The sequence below is a fragment of the Bos taurus genome, chromosome 17 (genome assembly GCF_002263795.3).
Source record: "Bos taurus isolate L1 Dominette 01449 registration number 42190680 breed Hereford chromosome 17, ARS-UCD2.0, whole genome shotgun sequence".
In the NCBI taxonomy this organism is placed as follows: domain Eukaryota; kingdom Metazoa; phylum Chordata; class Mammalia; order Artiodactyla; family Bovidae; genus Bos; species Bos taurus.
The window spans coordinates 73,150,101-73,165,863 of record NC_037344.1 but is presented as its reverse complement, the minus strand read 5'-3'; the positions used below and the strand labels follow the sequence as shown (position 1 = coordinate 73,165,863).

Sequence of the window (15,763 nt, the reverse complement as noted above, 5' to 3'; positions counted from 1 at the left end):
GATGCTGGAGAGGCTGTGAACGAAAAGGGAGCACTCTTGTATTGCTTGCAGGAACGTCAGCTGGTGCAGGCCCCAGGGAGAAGAGCATCAAGCTGCTTAACGTAACCGGATGTGATCCAGCAATCCCACCCGAGAAAACCACCATTCAAAGAGACACGTGAACTCCAGCGTTCATTGCAGCACTGTTTTACAATAGCTGGGGCGTGGAAACAGCTTTAAATGTCCGACAGATGACTGGATACAGAAGATGTGGTACATACATGCAAGGGAATATGATCACCCGTAAAGAAGCATGAAGCAATGCCATGTGCAGAGACACGGATGGACCTGGAGCTTGTCATCCTGAGTGAAGTCAGACAGCGAAAGACAAGCAGCTCTCGATACGGCTTCAATGTGGAATCTAAGAAGATGGTCAGAGGACTGATTTACAAAACAGAAGTGAAGTCACAGATGTAGGAAACAAAATTCTGGTTGCCAAGGGGGGCCGGAAGGGGAGGATAAACTGGAAGATCGAGATTGACATACACACGCTGCTCTTGTAAGGTCTGTGTATAAAGCAGACGACTCATGAGAAGCTACCATACAGCACAGAGGAGGCGAGTCAGTCCTCTGTGATGACCTGGATGAAAAGAAATCTACAAAGTGGGGGGTGCACCGTGCGTGTATATATACAACTAATCTGATTCACTTGTTGTGGCAGGCAGAAACTAATCCAACTCTGTAAGTCAACCGTAGCTCAATAAACATGAGTGAACACTGTTTTCTCAGTGGTCCAGTGGTTAAGAATCCGCCTGCCGGTGCAGAGACGTGGGTTTTGATCTTCCTGGTCTGAGAAGGTCCCACAGGTTCTCGGGGTGCCTAAGTCCTCACAGCACAGCTGTTGAGCCTGGGCTCCAGAGCCTGAGCTCTGCAAACAGGGAGGAGCCACTGGAACGAGCAGCCTGCACACTGCAAGGACAGAGCAGGCCGTGCTCGCTGCAACCAGAGAAAAACTTGGAAGCAGTGAGACCAGCAAACACAAAATGAATACGATAAAATAAAGGAAGAGTTTAAAAACTGATCACTATACATGAAATTACCGGAAAGAAAGAGACATTAAAAAAAAGTGAATGAAAACAAAACACAACCAACTACATATTCTATGACAATTGTGAGTCACGTCATGAGCAGCTGTTTTCCGGTCTTCAGGAATTGTGGACGATTTCTGTTTGGGTTTGCTCATGATAATTTAGTTACAGCTTAGGTTCTTTCTTTCCAGGCCACGAGCGACATGTTTTCAGGTGAGATGACGTGGTGGGGGATGGGTGGCGAGGCCTCCACTGGGGAGGGAGGGATTCTGTTGTGGGCAGGAGTTGGCAGCATCCCTGAATTGATGACCTAGGATCCAGGCGACAAGAACCGGGGATATTATTCCTCTGCCTTCTCATGTCATGTCCTCCGGTTCTTCATGATGAAAACGTATGACAATACAGGGGAGTTAGATTTGGGCGGGCACAACTCTGGGTGGGGGACCGGTGGCATTGTGCCCAGCAGGGCCATCAAGATGAGGGCGACCTGGGTGGTCCCCTTCTCCCTTGGGTCTTAGTTTTCATCATGGGAAATGGGATCAGGCAGCAGCCATGGAACACCGCCACCCTGGCTTCTCTCACCTCCTCGTCTGTGATTCTGGGTCAGGGTACCAGGGATGATGACCTGGGTGGAGGACTCCTCTGCGCGCAGGGAGGCCGCAGAGTCCTCTGTCCATGTTGGACTTTGTCCCTGGGCTGACGCGGCTGGTCTGCTGGAGGCTAAAGCTGGAGGCACAGGCGGGCTGCGAGGCCGGGGTCCTGAGGACGACAGAGCCAGTGGGGCTGCAGCTCTGAGCAGATGGCCCCTCGCCCCGGGCCCTGAGCCCGTGTGTCCAGCTGCAGGTGTGCTCAGGTGAGCCAGTAGGCGATGGGGGGAGGCACCCTGGGCAGGGATCGGGGGTGCTGACTTCGTCCGAGAGCCCGACCTTCTGGGAGTACTCTGCCACACTCTAAGCCTGGCAAGAGCTGGTTCGTCGGTCTGACTCTCCTCCTGAATTCCAATGGACTCTATTTATGCGGCAGTCACTGGATGGCCTCTTTATCCCCGATGGTGTCCTTTTCTGCTGACCCGGCTCCCCTGACCACCTCCCCCGCCTCCACCATACAGGAAGATGGCACCCGTTTCCTGCAGATGCCCCCCAGAGCTAAGTTCACCCCTGGCCTGCTTCAGATGTCTACAGTCCTCCTGAATTGATGACCTGCGATCCAGGCAACAAGAACCTGGGGGATTATTATTCCTGCGGGAAGGTCCCGCTCCCCACTAGGCCCCAAGCCTGCCGTGTGAGGCTCAGTTTCACCTGGAACCCTCCTCATTTTTTCCCAATCTCAGCCCCCAACCCCAGAGGCATCCCCTGCGCCTTTCAAGGCCCTTGTCCCTTCCTGGGGGGATGGGGTGCTTGGGAGGGCAAGCCTGCCCCCCCGAGCCTGTGCCGCTGGCAATGTCCGTCTCTGGGTCACCGCTCCCCTGGCTCTCAGAGCTCCCTGGTCCCTGGGGATGGGTTGCGGTGATGACAAGTGGATGGACTCTCAGGTCACACCTGTCCCTTCCCTAAGGAACTGACCCTTAACCCCGACACTCGGCCAGACCCAGAAAGCACTTCAGACATGTCGGCTGATAAATGAGAAGGTCTTTATTCAGGAGAAACAGGAACAGGGAGGGAGGAGAGGCCCCTGGTGTGAGGCGACCTGGGCAGGGGCTCAGGGGTCCATGGAGAGGTGGGGGAGGGGGTGTGGGCCAGAGGGCCCCCGAGGGTGGGGTCCAGGGCCCCTAAGAACACGCTGAGGTCTTCACTGTCTTCGTCACGGTGCTCCCCTCGTGCGTGACCTCGCAGCTGTAACTGCCTTTCGATTTCCAGTCGCTGTCTGTCAGGCTCAGGTAGCTGCTGGCCGCGTACTTGCTGTTGCTCTGTTTGGAGCCCGGGTGGTCTTCACGTTGCGGGTGATGGTGCTGGCCGTCTGCCTTCCAGGCCACGGTCACGCTACCCGGGTAGAAGTCGCTGATGAGACACACCAGGGTGGCCTTGTTGGCGCTGAGCTCCTCCTTGGAGGGCGGGAACAGGGTGACCGAGGGTGGGGACTTGGGCTGACCTGCAAAGTGGGCGAGGGGAAGAATATCACTCAATCAGAGGTCTGGTGCCCGTCATGAGAGCCCCTGAGTCTGTGTCACAGGGGGACACAGGATCCTTTGAGAGCCCAGCAGGACCCCGAGTCCAGGCACCACTGTGAGCCAGAGGGCCTGTGCCAGGGAAGGTGGGTGGGGTTTTCTCAGGCACCTCCCCATCTTCCTGGGAAAGCCTGAGCCTGGACCCCTGCCAGCGCTGTCCTGAGACCCCCTGGCTCTTGGTTTCCCACACAGACACCTGACCTTCACTCTCCTTGCCTGCCCATCTGATGGTTGACCGGGGTCTGCCTGGGGCTGGCAGTCTGTCTGTCTGTCCCCTGAGTGGATGATGTGGCCTCCCTGGCCTCCTGTGAGTCAGTCCAGGTATATTTTGAGCTGACATGTGTGTTCGAGCCTTTGCCCGAAGGCGTCCGTTGGTCTCCAAGTCTGTGTCCCTTGGAGCCTCTGTGCTGGTCGAGGGGGAGCCTGTCTGCCTGTCCTCGGTCCCCCCATCCGCAGATCTGAGCTCAGGTTCCTCTCTGATTCTTCTTGGGTCTGGAGGTTTCCTGCCCTGGTACCTGTCTCTCTGCTTCTTCAGGGACTCCTGCTTCTGAGGAGTGTGTCCTGCAGACTCAGGAGTCCGTGTCCCCTGCATCCTGACCGCCTATCTCTTTCCCCAGTTCTGAGTTCAGCACCTTCTCCTCCCCCGTCTTCCCCTTGCACTTTCCCTGGGTCCCTGGCCGGCCCAGGATCTTCACGGCAGCCCCATGGAGGCCTGGGGGAGCCCCTCCACCTCTGCCGAGTCCCTGACCCGGATCCCTAGACCCAAGGTCCCAGAGTGTCCTGGCCCTATGACTTCGGTCCCCAGCCCTGAGGGTTCTGTGTCCCTCTGATGTCTCCCCATGTTTCCTCATCTGCAGTCCAGTTCCCTCTTCCCCATGAGATGGGGAACCCAAGTGACCCTCAGAGACAAAGCTGGGTCAGCATAGAGCCCAGATTGGGGGTTGGGGGCACAGAGGAGAGCGAGGATCGGGAGCCAGACAGACAAGTCCTTAGGTCAGCCTGCTCATTCCCCTGCCTCTGGGGTCAGAGGGGAGGCTCTGGTGGGACCTCAGTGCCAAGTAGGAGAAGCCTGGGATCAGGGAAAGGGAAGAGGTCAGGGCCCCAGAGGTGGGTCCCGGGTGAAGGCTTGACCACAGGCTGACACTGGGCACAGAAAAGAGCAAAGTGACAGAAAAGTGTCTAAACCTGGGGGAAAGAAGAGGGAGAGAAGGGAGGAGGGAGACTCACCCAGGACGGTCACTCTGGTCCCGCCGCCGAAAAGATCACACAGTGACACAGGCTGGCACAAAAACCCCTCCCTGGGAGGCCCGCCCCAGCCCCACCTGCAGCTGCGCTGGAGGACGTGGGTCACTGCCCCAGGCTGCCATCTGCTCACAGAGGGGCTTCAGCACCCTCTCCTTTAGCAGATGACAGGACAGGGCACCCGTGCTAAGCAGCAGGAGCCTTGGAAGGCAGGTTCCCTAAGCAAGTTGCGTGTTGGATACTGTCTTCCCACCAGGCGGCAAGGGCTGGGAATGGAATAATAGGGGGGGGACAGGAGCCTTCACTGCCCGAAGAGCGAAGTGCCCCAGAGAGGAAGCCGCTTCTTTTGTCTGTGGAGTTGGCAGCAGCCTGACTCCCTGGTGAGAACACAGGCTGAGGGCAGGGGCGTCCCAATCCCCCCATAGACACGAGTTGAATGGATTTGCCGTGACCGTCTTGCATCTGACCCTAACTGGGGCTCCAGAGGCTCATCTCCAGTTCCCCGGGTTCTCCCGGCTTCAAACGGGCATCTCTAGCGGGCTTGGGCTGGTTGCCTTCCAAGCCCGGCCTTCGTCTGCAGGGAGCACTAGACAGTGTCCTGGCCAGGCCTCAGGGTCTCATCTGACGTTGGATGCATCTAGGAGCATCTATTCAGAACAGGAGATGTGAGCAAGCCCTCGCTGTGGTCCCGAGACAGCATCTCTTTAAAGAGAATCAGGCTTGCTGGGCTACATGGGCCATCCCAGGCCTGAGTCGGGCCAGGCACCAGATGGCCTGGAACACACGTCCCCACAGAACGCAGGAAGTTGTGAGTCTCCTGTGCCTGAGCAGGAGGGACCTGGGGCCACCAGCGGAGGCTGCCCTGGACAAAGGTGGGAACTCCAGCACCAAGAGGGTATAACCAGGGCGATTCAAACATCGCCTGCATGTACCCTAGACTTCCCCGCGACACGACGGACTGTTCTCCTTCAGAAGGTGCAGAGACAACTCATTATTTTGTAAAAGTGCTCCACTAAAGGGCAGAAATAAGACCCGAAACCCACTCCTGGAGACGTGAAGAGCGTGTGACGGGCTCCCTTTGTGGATCAATTACTGGCTTTCACTCCTGGAGAAGGAAATGGCGACCCCACTCCCGTAGCTTTGCCGGAAAATCCCATGGGTAGGGGAGCCTGGGAGGCTCACCCATGGAGTCGCAAAGAGTCAGATGGGACTGAGTGACTTCCTTTCTTTCACTTACTGCTTCACTAGAGCAAGAAGGACGGAACTACAATTGCCCTCTGGCTTTCCCATCCCACTGAGGGTCCTGGGATTGGAGTGTCCAAAGAAGATAACTTGGCTAAATGACCTATGATCCTGAAAGGGCACTGTGGAGGGAAATGGCCAACTGTCTAGGTTGCCTCTGGCCAAAATATCCCCCAGAACCTGCCAGAACCTTTCTAGCTAGCACCACTTTGCAGGCACGTAGAGCAGTGAGCACTTCCCAGATACAGCTTGAGGTGGAGGGGCCGGGGCTGCACCCCTACCCTGGGGGAGTCCAGCAGCAGCAGGTGCACTCTTGCAGCCTCTTCTAGCTAGAAAAAAGCCAGAGCCATTTGGGAGAGACTGAGGACCCACCAGGCCCTAGACACACCACAATCAAAGGCTCAAGGCTTTCCAAGCTCTTGAAAAACACAAAATACACCAAGTCAAACAGCGCCCAAAACACAAGTAACCAAGAGGCACATGGAAAGATGCTCAACATCCCTAAGTATTAGAGAAATGCAGATCAAAGCTACAGTGAGCACACCTCCAAATGGTCAGAATGGCCATCATCCACATGTCTAGGAAGAGTGATGCTGGAGAGGCTGTGACGAAAAGGGAGCACTCTTGTATTGCTTGCAGGAACGTCAGCTGGTGCAGGCCCCAGGGAGAAGAGCATCAAGGCTGCTTAACGTACCGGATGTGATCCAGCAATCCCACCCCAGAGAAAACCACCATTCAAAGAGACACGTGAACTCCAGCGTTCATTGCAGCACTGTTTACAATAGCTGGGGCGTGGAAACAGCTTAAATGTCCGACAGATGACTGGATACAGAAGATGTGGTACATACATGCAAGGGAATATGATCACCCGTAAAGAAGCATGAAGCAATGCCATGTGCAGAGACACGGATGGACCTGGAGCTTGTCATCCTGAGTGAAGTCAGACAGCGAAGACAAGCAGCTCTCGATACGGCTTAAATGTGGAATCTAAGAAGATGGTCAGAGGGACTGATTTACAAAACAGAAGTGAAGTCACAGATGTAGGAAACAAAATTCTGGTTGCCAAGGGGGCCGGGAAGGGGAGGATAAACTGGAAGATCGAGATTGACATACACACGCTGCTCCTGTAAGGTCTGTGTATAAAGCAGACGACTCATGAGAAGCTACCATACAGCACAGAGGAGGCGAGTCAGTCCTCTGTGATGACCTGGATGGAAAAGAAATCTACAAAGTGGGGGTGCACGTGCGTGTATATATATAACATATCTGATTCACTTTGTTGTGCAGCAGAAACTAATCCAACTCTGTAAGTCAACCGTAGCTCAATAAACATGAGTGAACACTGGGTTTTCTCAGTGGTCCAGTGGTTAAGAATCCGCCTGCCGGTGCAGGAGACGTGGGTTTGATCTCCCTGGTCTGAGAAGGTCCCACAGGTCTCGGGGTGCCTAAGTCCTCACAGCACAGCTGATGAGCCTGGGCTCCAAAGCCTGAGCTCTGCAACAGGAGGAGCCACTGGAACGAGCAGCCTGCACACTGCAAGGACAGAGCAGGCCGTGCTCGCTGCAACCAGAGAAAAACTTGGGAAGCAGTGAAGAGCCAGCAACACAAAAATGAATACGATAAAATAAGAAGACTTTAAAAACTGATCACTATTAACATGAAAAATTACCGGAAAGAAAGAGACATTAAAAAAAAGTGAATGAGAACAAACACAACCAAGTAAATATTCTATGACAATTGTGAGTCACGTCATGAGCAGCTGTTTTCCGGGCTTCAGGAATTATGGACGATTTCTGTTTGGGTTTGCTCATGATAATTTAGTTACAGCTTAGGTTCTTTTTTTCCAGGCCACGAGCGACATGTTTTCAGATGAGATGACGTGGTGGGGATGGGCGGCCGAGGCCCCCACTGGGGAGGAGGGATTCTGTTGTGGGCAGGAGTTGGCAGCATCCTGAATTGATGACCTGGGATCCAGGCGACAAGAACCGGGGATATTATTATTCCTACGCCTTCTCATGTCATGTCCTCGGTTCTTCATGATGAAAACGTATGACAATACAGGGGAGTTAGATTTGGGCGGGCACAACTCTGGGTGGGGGACCCGGTGGCATTGTGTCCAGCAGGGCCATCAAGATGAGGGCGACCTGGGTGGTCCCCTTCTCCTTTGAGGTCTTAGTTTTCCCCTCATGGAAATGGGATCAGGCAGCAGCCATGGAACACCGCGACCCTGGCTTCTCTCACCTCCTCGTCTGTGATTTTGGGTCGGGGTACCAGGGATGACGACCTGGGGGGGGGGGTCTCTCCTCTGCCGCAGGGAGGCCGCAGAGTCCTCTGTCCATGTGGACTTCGTCCCTGGGCTGACCCGGCTGTCTGCTGGAGGCACAGACGGGTGCGAGGCCTGGTCCTGAGGACGACAGAGCCAGTGGGGCTGCAGCTCTGAGCAGATGGCCCCTCGCCCCGGGCCCTGAGCCCGTGTGTCCAGCTGCAGGTGTGCTCAGGTGAGCCACTAGGTTATGGGGGAGGCGCCCTGGGCAGGGATCGGGGGTGCGACTCCTCCGAGAGCCCGGCCTTCTAGGAGCACTCTGCCCACACTCTAAGCCTGGCAAGAGCTGGGTTCATCGGTCTGACTCTCCTCCTGAAGTCCAATGGACTCTCTCCATGCGGCAGTCACTGATGGCCTCTTTATCCCTGATGGTGTCCTTTTCTGCTGACCTGGCTCTCCTGACCGCCTCCCCCCGCCTCCACCATACAGGAAGATGGCACCTGGTCCCTGCAGATGCCCCCCAGAACTAAGTCCACCCCTAACCTGGCTTCAGATGCCTACAGTCCTGCTGTGGGAAGGCCCCGCTCCCCACTAGGGCCCCAAGCCTGCTGTGTGAGGCTCAGTCTCACCTGGAACCCTCCTCATTTTTTCCCAATCTCAGCCCCCAACCCCCGAGGCATCCCCTGCCCTTTCATGGGCCCTTTTCCCTTCCCGGGGGGACAGGGTTTGTGGGACGGTAAGTCTGCCCCCAGGAGCCTGCGCCTCTGACAATGTCCGGCTCTGGGTCATCGCTCCCCTGGCTCTCAGAGCTCCCTGGTCCCTGGGGATGGGTTGCGGTGATGACAAGTGGATGGACTCTCAGGTCACACTTGTCCCTTCCCTAAGGAACTGACCCCTAATCCCAACACTCGGCCAGACCCAGAAAGCACTTCAGACATGTCGGCTGATAAATGAGAAGGTCTTTATTCAGGAGAAGCAGGAACAGGGAGGGAGGAGAGGCCCCTGGTGTGAGGCGACCTGGGTAGGGGCTCAGGGGTCCATGGAGAGGTGGGGGAGGGGGTGTGGGCCAGAGGGCCCCCGAGGGTGGGGGTCCAGGGCCCTAAGAACACTCTGAGGGCTTCACTGTCTTCGTCACGGTGCTCCCCTCGTGCGTGACCTCGCAGCTGTAACTGCCTTTCGATTTCCAGTCGCTGCTCGTCAGGCTCAGGTAGCTGCTGGCCGCGTACTTGCTGTTGCTCTGTTTGGAGGCCCGGGTGGTCTCCACGTTGCGGGTGATGGTGCTGCCGTCTGCCTTCCAGACCACGGTCACGCTACCCGGGTAGAAGTCGCTGATGAGACACACCAGGGTGGCCTTGTTGCCGTTGAGCTCCTCCGTGGAGGGCGGGAACAGGGTGACCGAGGGTGGGGACTTGGGCTGACCTGCAAAGTGGGCGAGGGGAAGAAGATCACTCAATCAGAGGTCTGGTGCCCGTCATGGGAGCCCCTGAGTCTGTGTCACAGGGGGACACAGGATCCTTTGAGAGCCCAGCAGGACCCCGAGTCCAGGCATCACTGTGAGCCAGAGGGCCTGTGCCAGGGAAGGTGGGTGGGGTTTTCTCAGGCACCTCCCCATCTTCCTGAGAAAGCCTGAGCCTGGACCCCTGCCAGCGCTGTCCTGAGACCCCCTGGTTCTTGGTTTCCCACACAGACATCTGACCCTCACTCTCCTTGCCTGCCCGTCTGATGGTTGACGGGGGTCTGCCTGGGGCTGGCAGTCTGTCCCCTGAGTGGATGATGTGGCCTCCCTGGCCTCCTGTGAGTCAGTCCAGGTATATTTTGAGCTGACATGTGTGTTCGAGCCGTTGCCCGAAGGCGTCCGTTGGTCTCCAAGTCTGTGTCCCTTGGAGCCTCTGTGCTGGTCGAGGGGGAGCCTGTCTGCCTGTCCTCGGTCCCCCATCCGCAGATCTGAGCTCAGGTTCCTCTCTGATTCTTCTTGGGCCTGGAGGTTTCCTACCCTGGTACCTGTCTCTCTGCTTCCTCAGGGACTCCTGCTTCTGAGGAGTGTTGTCTGCAGACTCAGGAGTCCGTGTCCCCTGCATCCTGACCTCCTATCTCTTTCCCCAGTTCTGTGTTCAGCACCTTCTCCTCCCCCGTCTTCCCTCTTGCACTTTCCCTGGGTCCCTGGCCAGCCCAGGATCTGCACGGCAGCCCCAAGGAGGCCTGATGGAGCCCCTCCACCTCTGCCGAGTCCCTGACCCGGATCCCTAGACCCAAGGTCCCAGCCCTTCCTGGCCCTCTGACTCTGGTCCCCAGCCTTGAGGGTTCTGTGTCCCTCTGATGTCTGCCACGGTCCCTCATCTGCAATCCAGTTCCCTCTTTGCCATGAGATGGGGCTCAAGTGACCGTCAGAGACAAGCTGGGTGGCATAGAACCCAGACTGGGGGTTGATGGGACAGCAGAAGAAGCGAGGTCCCGGAGCCAGACAGACAAGTCTGTAGGTCAGCCTGCTCATTCCCCTGCCTCTGGGGTCAGAGGGGAGGCTCTGGTGGGACCTCAGTGCCAAGTAGTACAGCCTGGGTGAGGGGACGGGGAAGAGGGAGGGCCCCAGAGGAGAGTTCTGGGTGAAGGCTTGACCACAGGCTGACACTGGGCACAAAAAAGAGCAGAGTGACAGAAAAGTGTCCATACCTCGGGGAAAGAAGAGGGAGAGAAGGGAGGAGGGAGACTCACCCAGGACGGTCAGTGTGGTCCCGCTGCCGAAAACAGCACACAGTGACACAGGCTGGCACAAAAACCCCTCCCTGGGAGGCCCGCCCCAGCCCCACCTGCAGCTGCGCTGGAGGACGTGGGTCACTGCCCCAGGCTGGCGTCTGCTCACAGAGGGGCTTCAGCACCCTCCCCTTTAGCAGATGACAGGACAGGGCACCCGTGCTAAGCAGCAGGAGCCTTGGAAGGCAGGTTCGCTAAGCAAGTTGCGTGTTGGATACTGTCTTCCCACCAGGCGGCAAGGGCTGGGAATGGAATAATAGGGGGGGAGGGGGCCTTCACCGCCCGAAGAGCGAAGTGCCCCGGAGAGGAAGCCGCTTCTTTTGTCTGTGGAGTTGGCAGCAGCCTGACTCCCTGGTGAGAGCACAGGCTGAGGGCAGGGGCGTCCCAATCCCCCCATAGACACGAGTTGAATGGATTTGCCGTGACCGTCTTCCATCTGACCCTAACTAGGGCTCCAGAGGCTCATCTCCAGTTCCCCGGGGTTCTCCCGGCTTCAAACGGGCATCTCTAGCGGGGCTTGGGCTGGTTGCCGTCCAAGCCCGGCCTCCGTCTGCAGGGAGCACTGGACAGTGTCCTGGCCTCAGGGTCTCATCTGACGTTTGGATGCATCTAGGAGCATCTTATTCAGAACAGAGATGTGAGCAAGCCCCTCGCTGTGGTCCCGAGACAGCATCTCTTTAAAGAGAATCAGGCTGCTGGGCTACATGGGCCATCCCAGGCCTGAGTCGGGCCAGGCACCAGATGGGCCTGGAACACACGGTCCCCACAGAACGCAGGAAGTTGTGAGTCTCCTGTGCCTGAGCAGGAGGACCTGGGGCCACCAGCGGAGGCTGCCCTGGACAAAGGTGGGAACTCCAGCACCAAGAGGGTATAACCAGGGCGATTCAAACATCGCCTGCATGTACCCTAGACTTCCCCGCGACACGACGGACTGTTCGCCTTGAGAAGATGGCAGAGACCACTCATTATTTTGTAAAAGTGCTCCACTAAAGGGCAGAAATAAGACCCGAAACCACTCCTGGAGACGTGAAGAGCGTGTGACGGGCCTCCCTTTGTGGATCAATTACTGCTTTCACTCCTGGAGAAGGAAATGGCGACCCACTCCCGTAGCTTTGCCCGGAAAATCCCATGGGTAGGGGAGCCTGGGAGGCTCCACTCCATGGAGTCGCAAAGAGTCAGATGGGACTGAGTGACTTCCCTTTCTTTCACTTACTGCTTCACTAGAGCAAGAAGGACGGAACTACAATTGCCCCTGGCTTCCCATCCCACCTGAGGGTCCTGGGATTGGAGTGTCCAAAGAAGATAACTTGGCTAAATGACCTATGATCCTGAAAGGGCACTGTGGAGGGAAATGGCCAACTGTTCCTAGGATTGCCTCTGGCCAAAATATCCCCAGAACCCTGCCAGACCTTTCTAGCTAGCACCACTTTGCAGGCACGTAGAGAGTGAGCACTTCCCAGCTACAGCTTGAGGTGGAGGCCGGGGGCTGCACCCTACCCTGGGGAGTCCAGCAGCAGCAGGTGCACTCTTGGCAGCCTCTTCTAGCTAGAAAAAGCCAGAGCCATTTGGAGAGCTGCGACCCACCAGGCCCTACACACCCACCAATCAAGGCTCAAGGCTTTCCAAGCCTCTTGGAAAGAACACAAAATACACCACAGTCAACGCGCCCAAAACACAGTAACCAAGAGGCACATGAGAAAGATGCTCAACATCCCTAATATTAGAGAAATGCAATCAAAGCTTACAGTCAGCACACCTCCAAATGGTCAGAATGGCCATCATCCACATGTCTAGGAAGAGTGATGCTGGAAGAGGCTGTGACGAAAAGGGAGCACTCTTGTATTGCTTGCAGAGAACGTCAGCTGGTGCAGGCCCCAGGAGAAGAGCATCAAGGCTGCTTACATACCGGATTGATCCAGCAATCCCACCCGAGAAAACCACCATTCAAAGAGACACGTGAACTCCAGCGTTCATTGCAGCACTGTTTACAATAGCTGGGCGTGGAAACAGCTTAAATGTCCGACAGATGCTGTATACAGAAGATGTGGTACATACATCAAGGAATATATCCACCCGTAAAGCATGAAGCAATGCCATGTGCAGAGACACATGGACCTGGAGCTTGTCATCCGAGTGAGGTCAGACACGAAAGACAAGCAGCTCTCGATACGGCTTCAATGTGGAATCTAAGAAGATGGTCAGAGGACTGATTACAAAACAGAAGTGAAGTCACAGATGTAGGAAACAAAATTCTGGTTGCCAGGGGCCGGAAGGGGAGGAAAAAACTGGAAGATCGATGATCATACACACGCTGCTCTTGTAAGTCTGTGTATAAGCAGACGACTCATGAGAGCTACCATACAGCACAGAGGAGGCGAGTCAGTCTCTGTGATACCTGGATGGAAAAGAAATCTACAAAGTGGGGGTGCACGTGCGTGTATATATACACATATCTGATTCACTTTGTTGTGCAGCAGAAACTAATCCAACTCTGTAAGTCAACCAGCTCATAAACATAGTGAACACTGGGTTTCTCAGTGGTCCAGTGGTTAAGAATCCGCCTCCGGTGCAGGAGACGTGGTTTGATCTTCCTGTCTGCTGAGAAGTCCCACAGTCTCGGTGCCTAAGTCCTCACAGCACAGCTGTTGAGCCTGGGCTCCAGAGCCTGAGCTCTGCACAGGAGGAGCCACTGGAACGACAGCCTGCACACTGCAGGACAGAGCAGGCCGTGCTCCTGCATACCAGAGAAACTGGAGCAGTGAAGGACCCAGCACACAAAAATGAATACGATATAATAAAGGAAGAGTTTAAAAACTGATCACTATTAACATGAAAAATTACCGGAAAGAAAGAGACATAATAAAAAAAGATGAATGAAACAAACACAACCAACTACATAATTCTATGCCAATTGTATACGTCAATGAGCAGCTGTTTTCCGGTCTTCAGGAATTGTGGACGATTTCGTTTGGGTTGCTTAGGTATAATTTAGTTACAGCTAGGTTCTTTCTTTCCAGGCCACGAGCGACATGTTTCAGGTGAATGACGTGGTGGGATGGGTGGCGAGGCCTCCACTGGGGAGGAGGGATTCTTGTGGGCAGTTGGCAGCATCCCTGAATTGATGACTAGGATCCAGGCGACAAGAACCGGGGATTTATTCCTTCTCCTTCTCATGTCATGTCCTCGGTTCTCATGATGAAAACGTATGACAATACAGGGGAGTTAGATTTGGGCGGGCACAACTCTGGGTGGGGACCCGGTGGCAGTGCCCAGCAGGGCCATCAAGATGAGGGCGACCTGGGTGGTCCCTTCTCCCTTGGGGTCTTAGTTTTCATCATGGAAATGGGATCAGGCAGCAGCATGGAACCCGCCACCCTGGCTTCTCTCACCTCCTCGTCTGTGATTCTGGGTCAGGTACCAGGGATGATGACCTGGGTGGAGGACTCCTCTGCCGCAAGGAGGCCGCAGAGTCCTCTGTCCATGTGGACTTTGTCCCTGCTGACGCGGCTTTGCTGAGGCTAAGCTGGAGGCACAGGCGGGCTGCGAGGCCGGGGTCCTGAGGACGACAGAGCCAGTGGGGCTGCAGCTCTGAGCAGATGCCCTCGCCCCGCCTGAGCCCCGTGTGGTCCAGCTGCAGGTGTGCTCAGGTGAGCCAGTAGGCGATGGGGAGCACCCTGGGCAGGGATCGGGGTGCTGACTCGTCCGAGAGCCCGACCTTCTGGGAGTACTCTGCCCACACTCTAAGCCTGGCAAGAGCTGGTTCGTCGGTCTGACTCTCCTCCTGAATTCCAATGGACTCTATTATGCGGCAGTCAACGGATGGCCTCTTTATCCCGATGGTGTCCTTTCTGCTGACCCGGCTCCCCTGACACCTCCCCCGCCTCCACCATACAGGAAGATGGCACCCGTTTCCTGCAGATGCCCCCAGAGCTAAGTTACCCTGCTGGCTTCAGATGTCTACAGTCCTCCTGAATTGATGACCTGCGATCCAGGCAACAAGAACCTGGGGGATTATTATTCCTGCGGGAAGGTCCGCTCCCACTAGGCCAAGCCTGCGTGTGAGGCTCAGTTTCACCTGGAACCCTCCTCATTTTTTCCCAATCTCAGCCCCCAACCCCAGAGGCATCCCCTGCGCCTTTCAAGGCCCTTGTCCCTTCCTGGGGGGATGGGTGCTTGGAGGGCAAGCCTGCCCCCCGAGCCTGTGCGCTGGCAATGTCGTCTCTGGTCACCGCGTCCCCTGGCTCTCAGAGCTCCCTGGTCCCTGGGATGGGTTGCGGTGATGACAAGTGGATGGACTCAGTCACACCTGTCCCTTCCCTAAGAACTGACCCTTAACCCGACACTCGGCCAGACCCAGAAAGCACTTCAGACATGTCGGCTGATAAATGAGAAGGTCTTTATTCAGGAAACAGGAAACAGGGAGGAGGAGAGGCCCCTGGTGTGAGGCGACCTGGGCAGGGGCCTCAGGGGTCATGGAGAGTGGGGGAGGGGTGTGGGCCAGAGGGCCCCCGAGGGTGGGGGTCCAGGGCCCTAAGAACACGCTGAGGTCTTCACTGTCTTCGTCACGGTGCCCCTCGTGCGTGACCTCGCAGCTGTAACTGCCTTTCGATTTCCAGTCGCTGTCTGTCAGGCTCAGGTAGCTGCTGGCCGCGTACTTGCTGTTGCTCTTTTGGAGGCCCGGGTGGTTTCACGTTGCGGGTGATGGTGCTGCCGTCTGCCTTCCAGCCACGGTCACGCTACCGGGTAGAAGTCGCTGATGAGACACACCAGGGTGGCCTTGTTGCGCTGAGCTCCTCCTTGGAGGGCGGGAACAGGGTGACCGAGGTGGGGACTTGGGCTGACCTGCAAAGTGGGCGAGGGAAGAATATCACTCAATCAGAGGTCTGGTGCCCGTCATGAGAGCCCCTGAGTCTGTGTCACAGGGGGACACAGGATCCTTTGAGAGCCCAGCAGGACCCGAGTCCAGGCACCACTGTGAGCCAGAGGGCCTGTGCCAGGGAAGGTGGGTGGGGTTTCTCAGGCACCTCCCCATCTTCC

At 56.3% G+C, this 15,763-nt stretch overlaps 2 protein-coding genes across 2 annotated transcripts; both read right to left on the bottom strand.

Moving 5' to 3' along the window:
• Positions 1 to 2,678: 2,678 nt before the first annotated feature.
• LOC101903252 (immunoglobulin lambda-like polypeptide 5) lies at positions 2,679 to 8,916 on the bottom strand. The gene is made up of 5 exons (XM_024977519.2): positions 8,872 to 8,916; positions 7,987 to 8,119; positions 4,727 to 4,850; positions 4,459 to 4,613; positions 2,679 to 3,155 (listed from the first exon to the last, which is right to left on the bottom strand). The coding sequence occupies exons 1-5, from the start codon at positions 8,914 to 8,916 to the stop codon at positions 2,836 to 2,838; spliced, it is 777 nt and encodes a 258-aa protein (XP_024833287.1). The 3' UTR covers positions 2,679 to 2,835.
• Positions 8,917 to 8,920: 4 nt separating this feature from the next.
• LOC112441987 (immunoglobulin lambda-1 light chain) lies at positions 8,921 to 10,720 on the bottom strand (the record flags this gene model as incomplete). Its single annotated transcript, XM_059876471.1, is given in 2 exon segments — positions 8,921 to 9,397; positions 10,688 to 10,720. Coding segments are annotated over 2 exon segments (353 nt in total), but the record flags the coding sequence as incomplete, so codon positions are not given.
• Between the last annotated feature and the right edge of the window lie 5,043 nt (positions 10,721 to 15,763).

Bases quoted from the DNA above. Each gene is read 5' to 3' on its own strand.
- LOC101903252 (XM_024977519.2), bottom strand. From the start codon at position 8,916: ATGTCTGAAGTGCTTTCTGGGTCTGGCCGAGTGTTGGGATTAGGG. The intron at 8,120-8,871 runs GTCAGTTCCTTA...TGTCGTCCTCAG, and splicing joins GCCGAGTGTTGGGATTAGGG to GACCAGGCCTCGCACCCGTC. The intron at 4,614-4,726 runs GTGGGAAGACAG...AGGGTGCTGAAG, and splicing joins TTCCCAGCCCTTGCCGCCTG to CCCCTCTGTGAGCAGATGGC.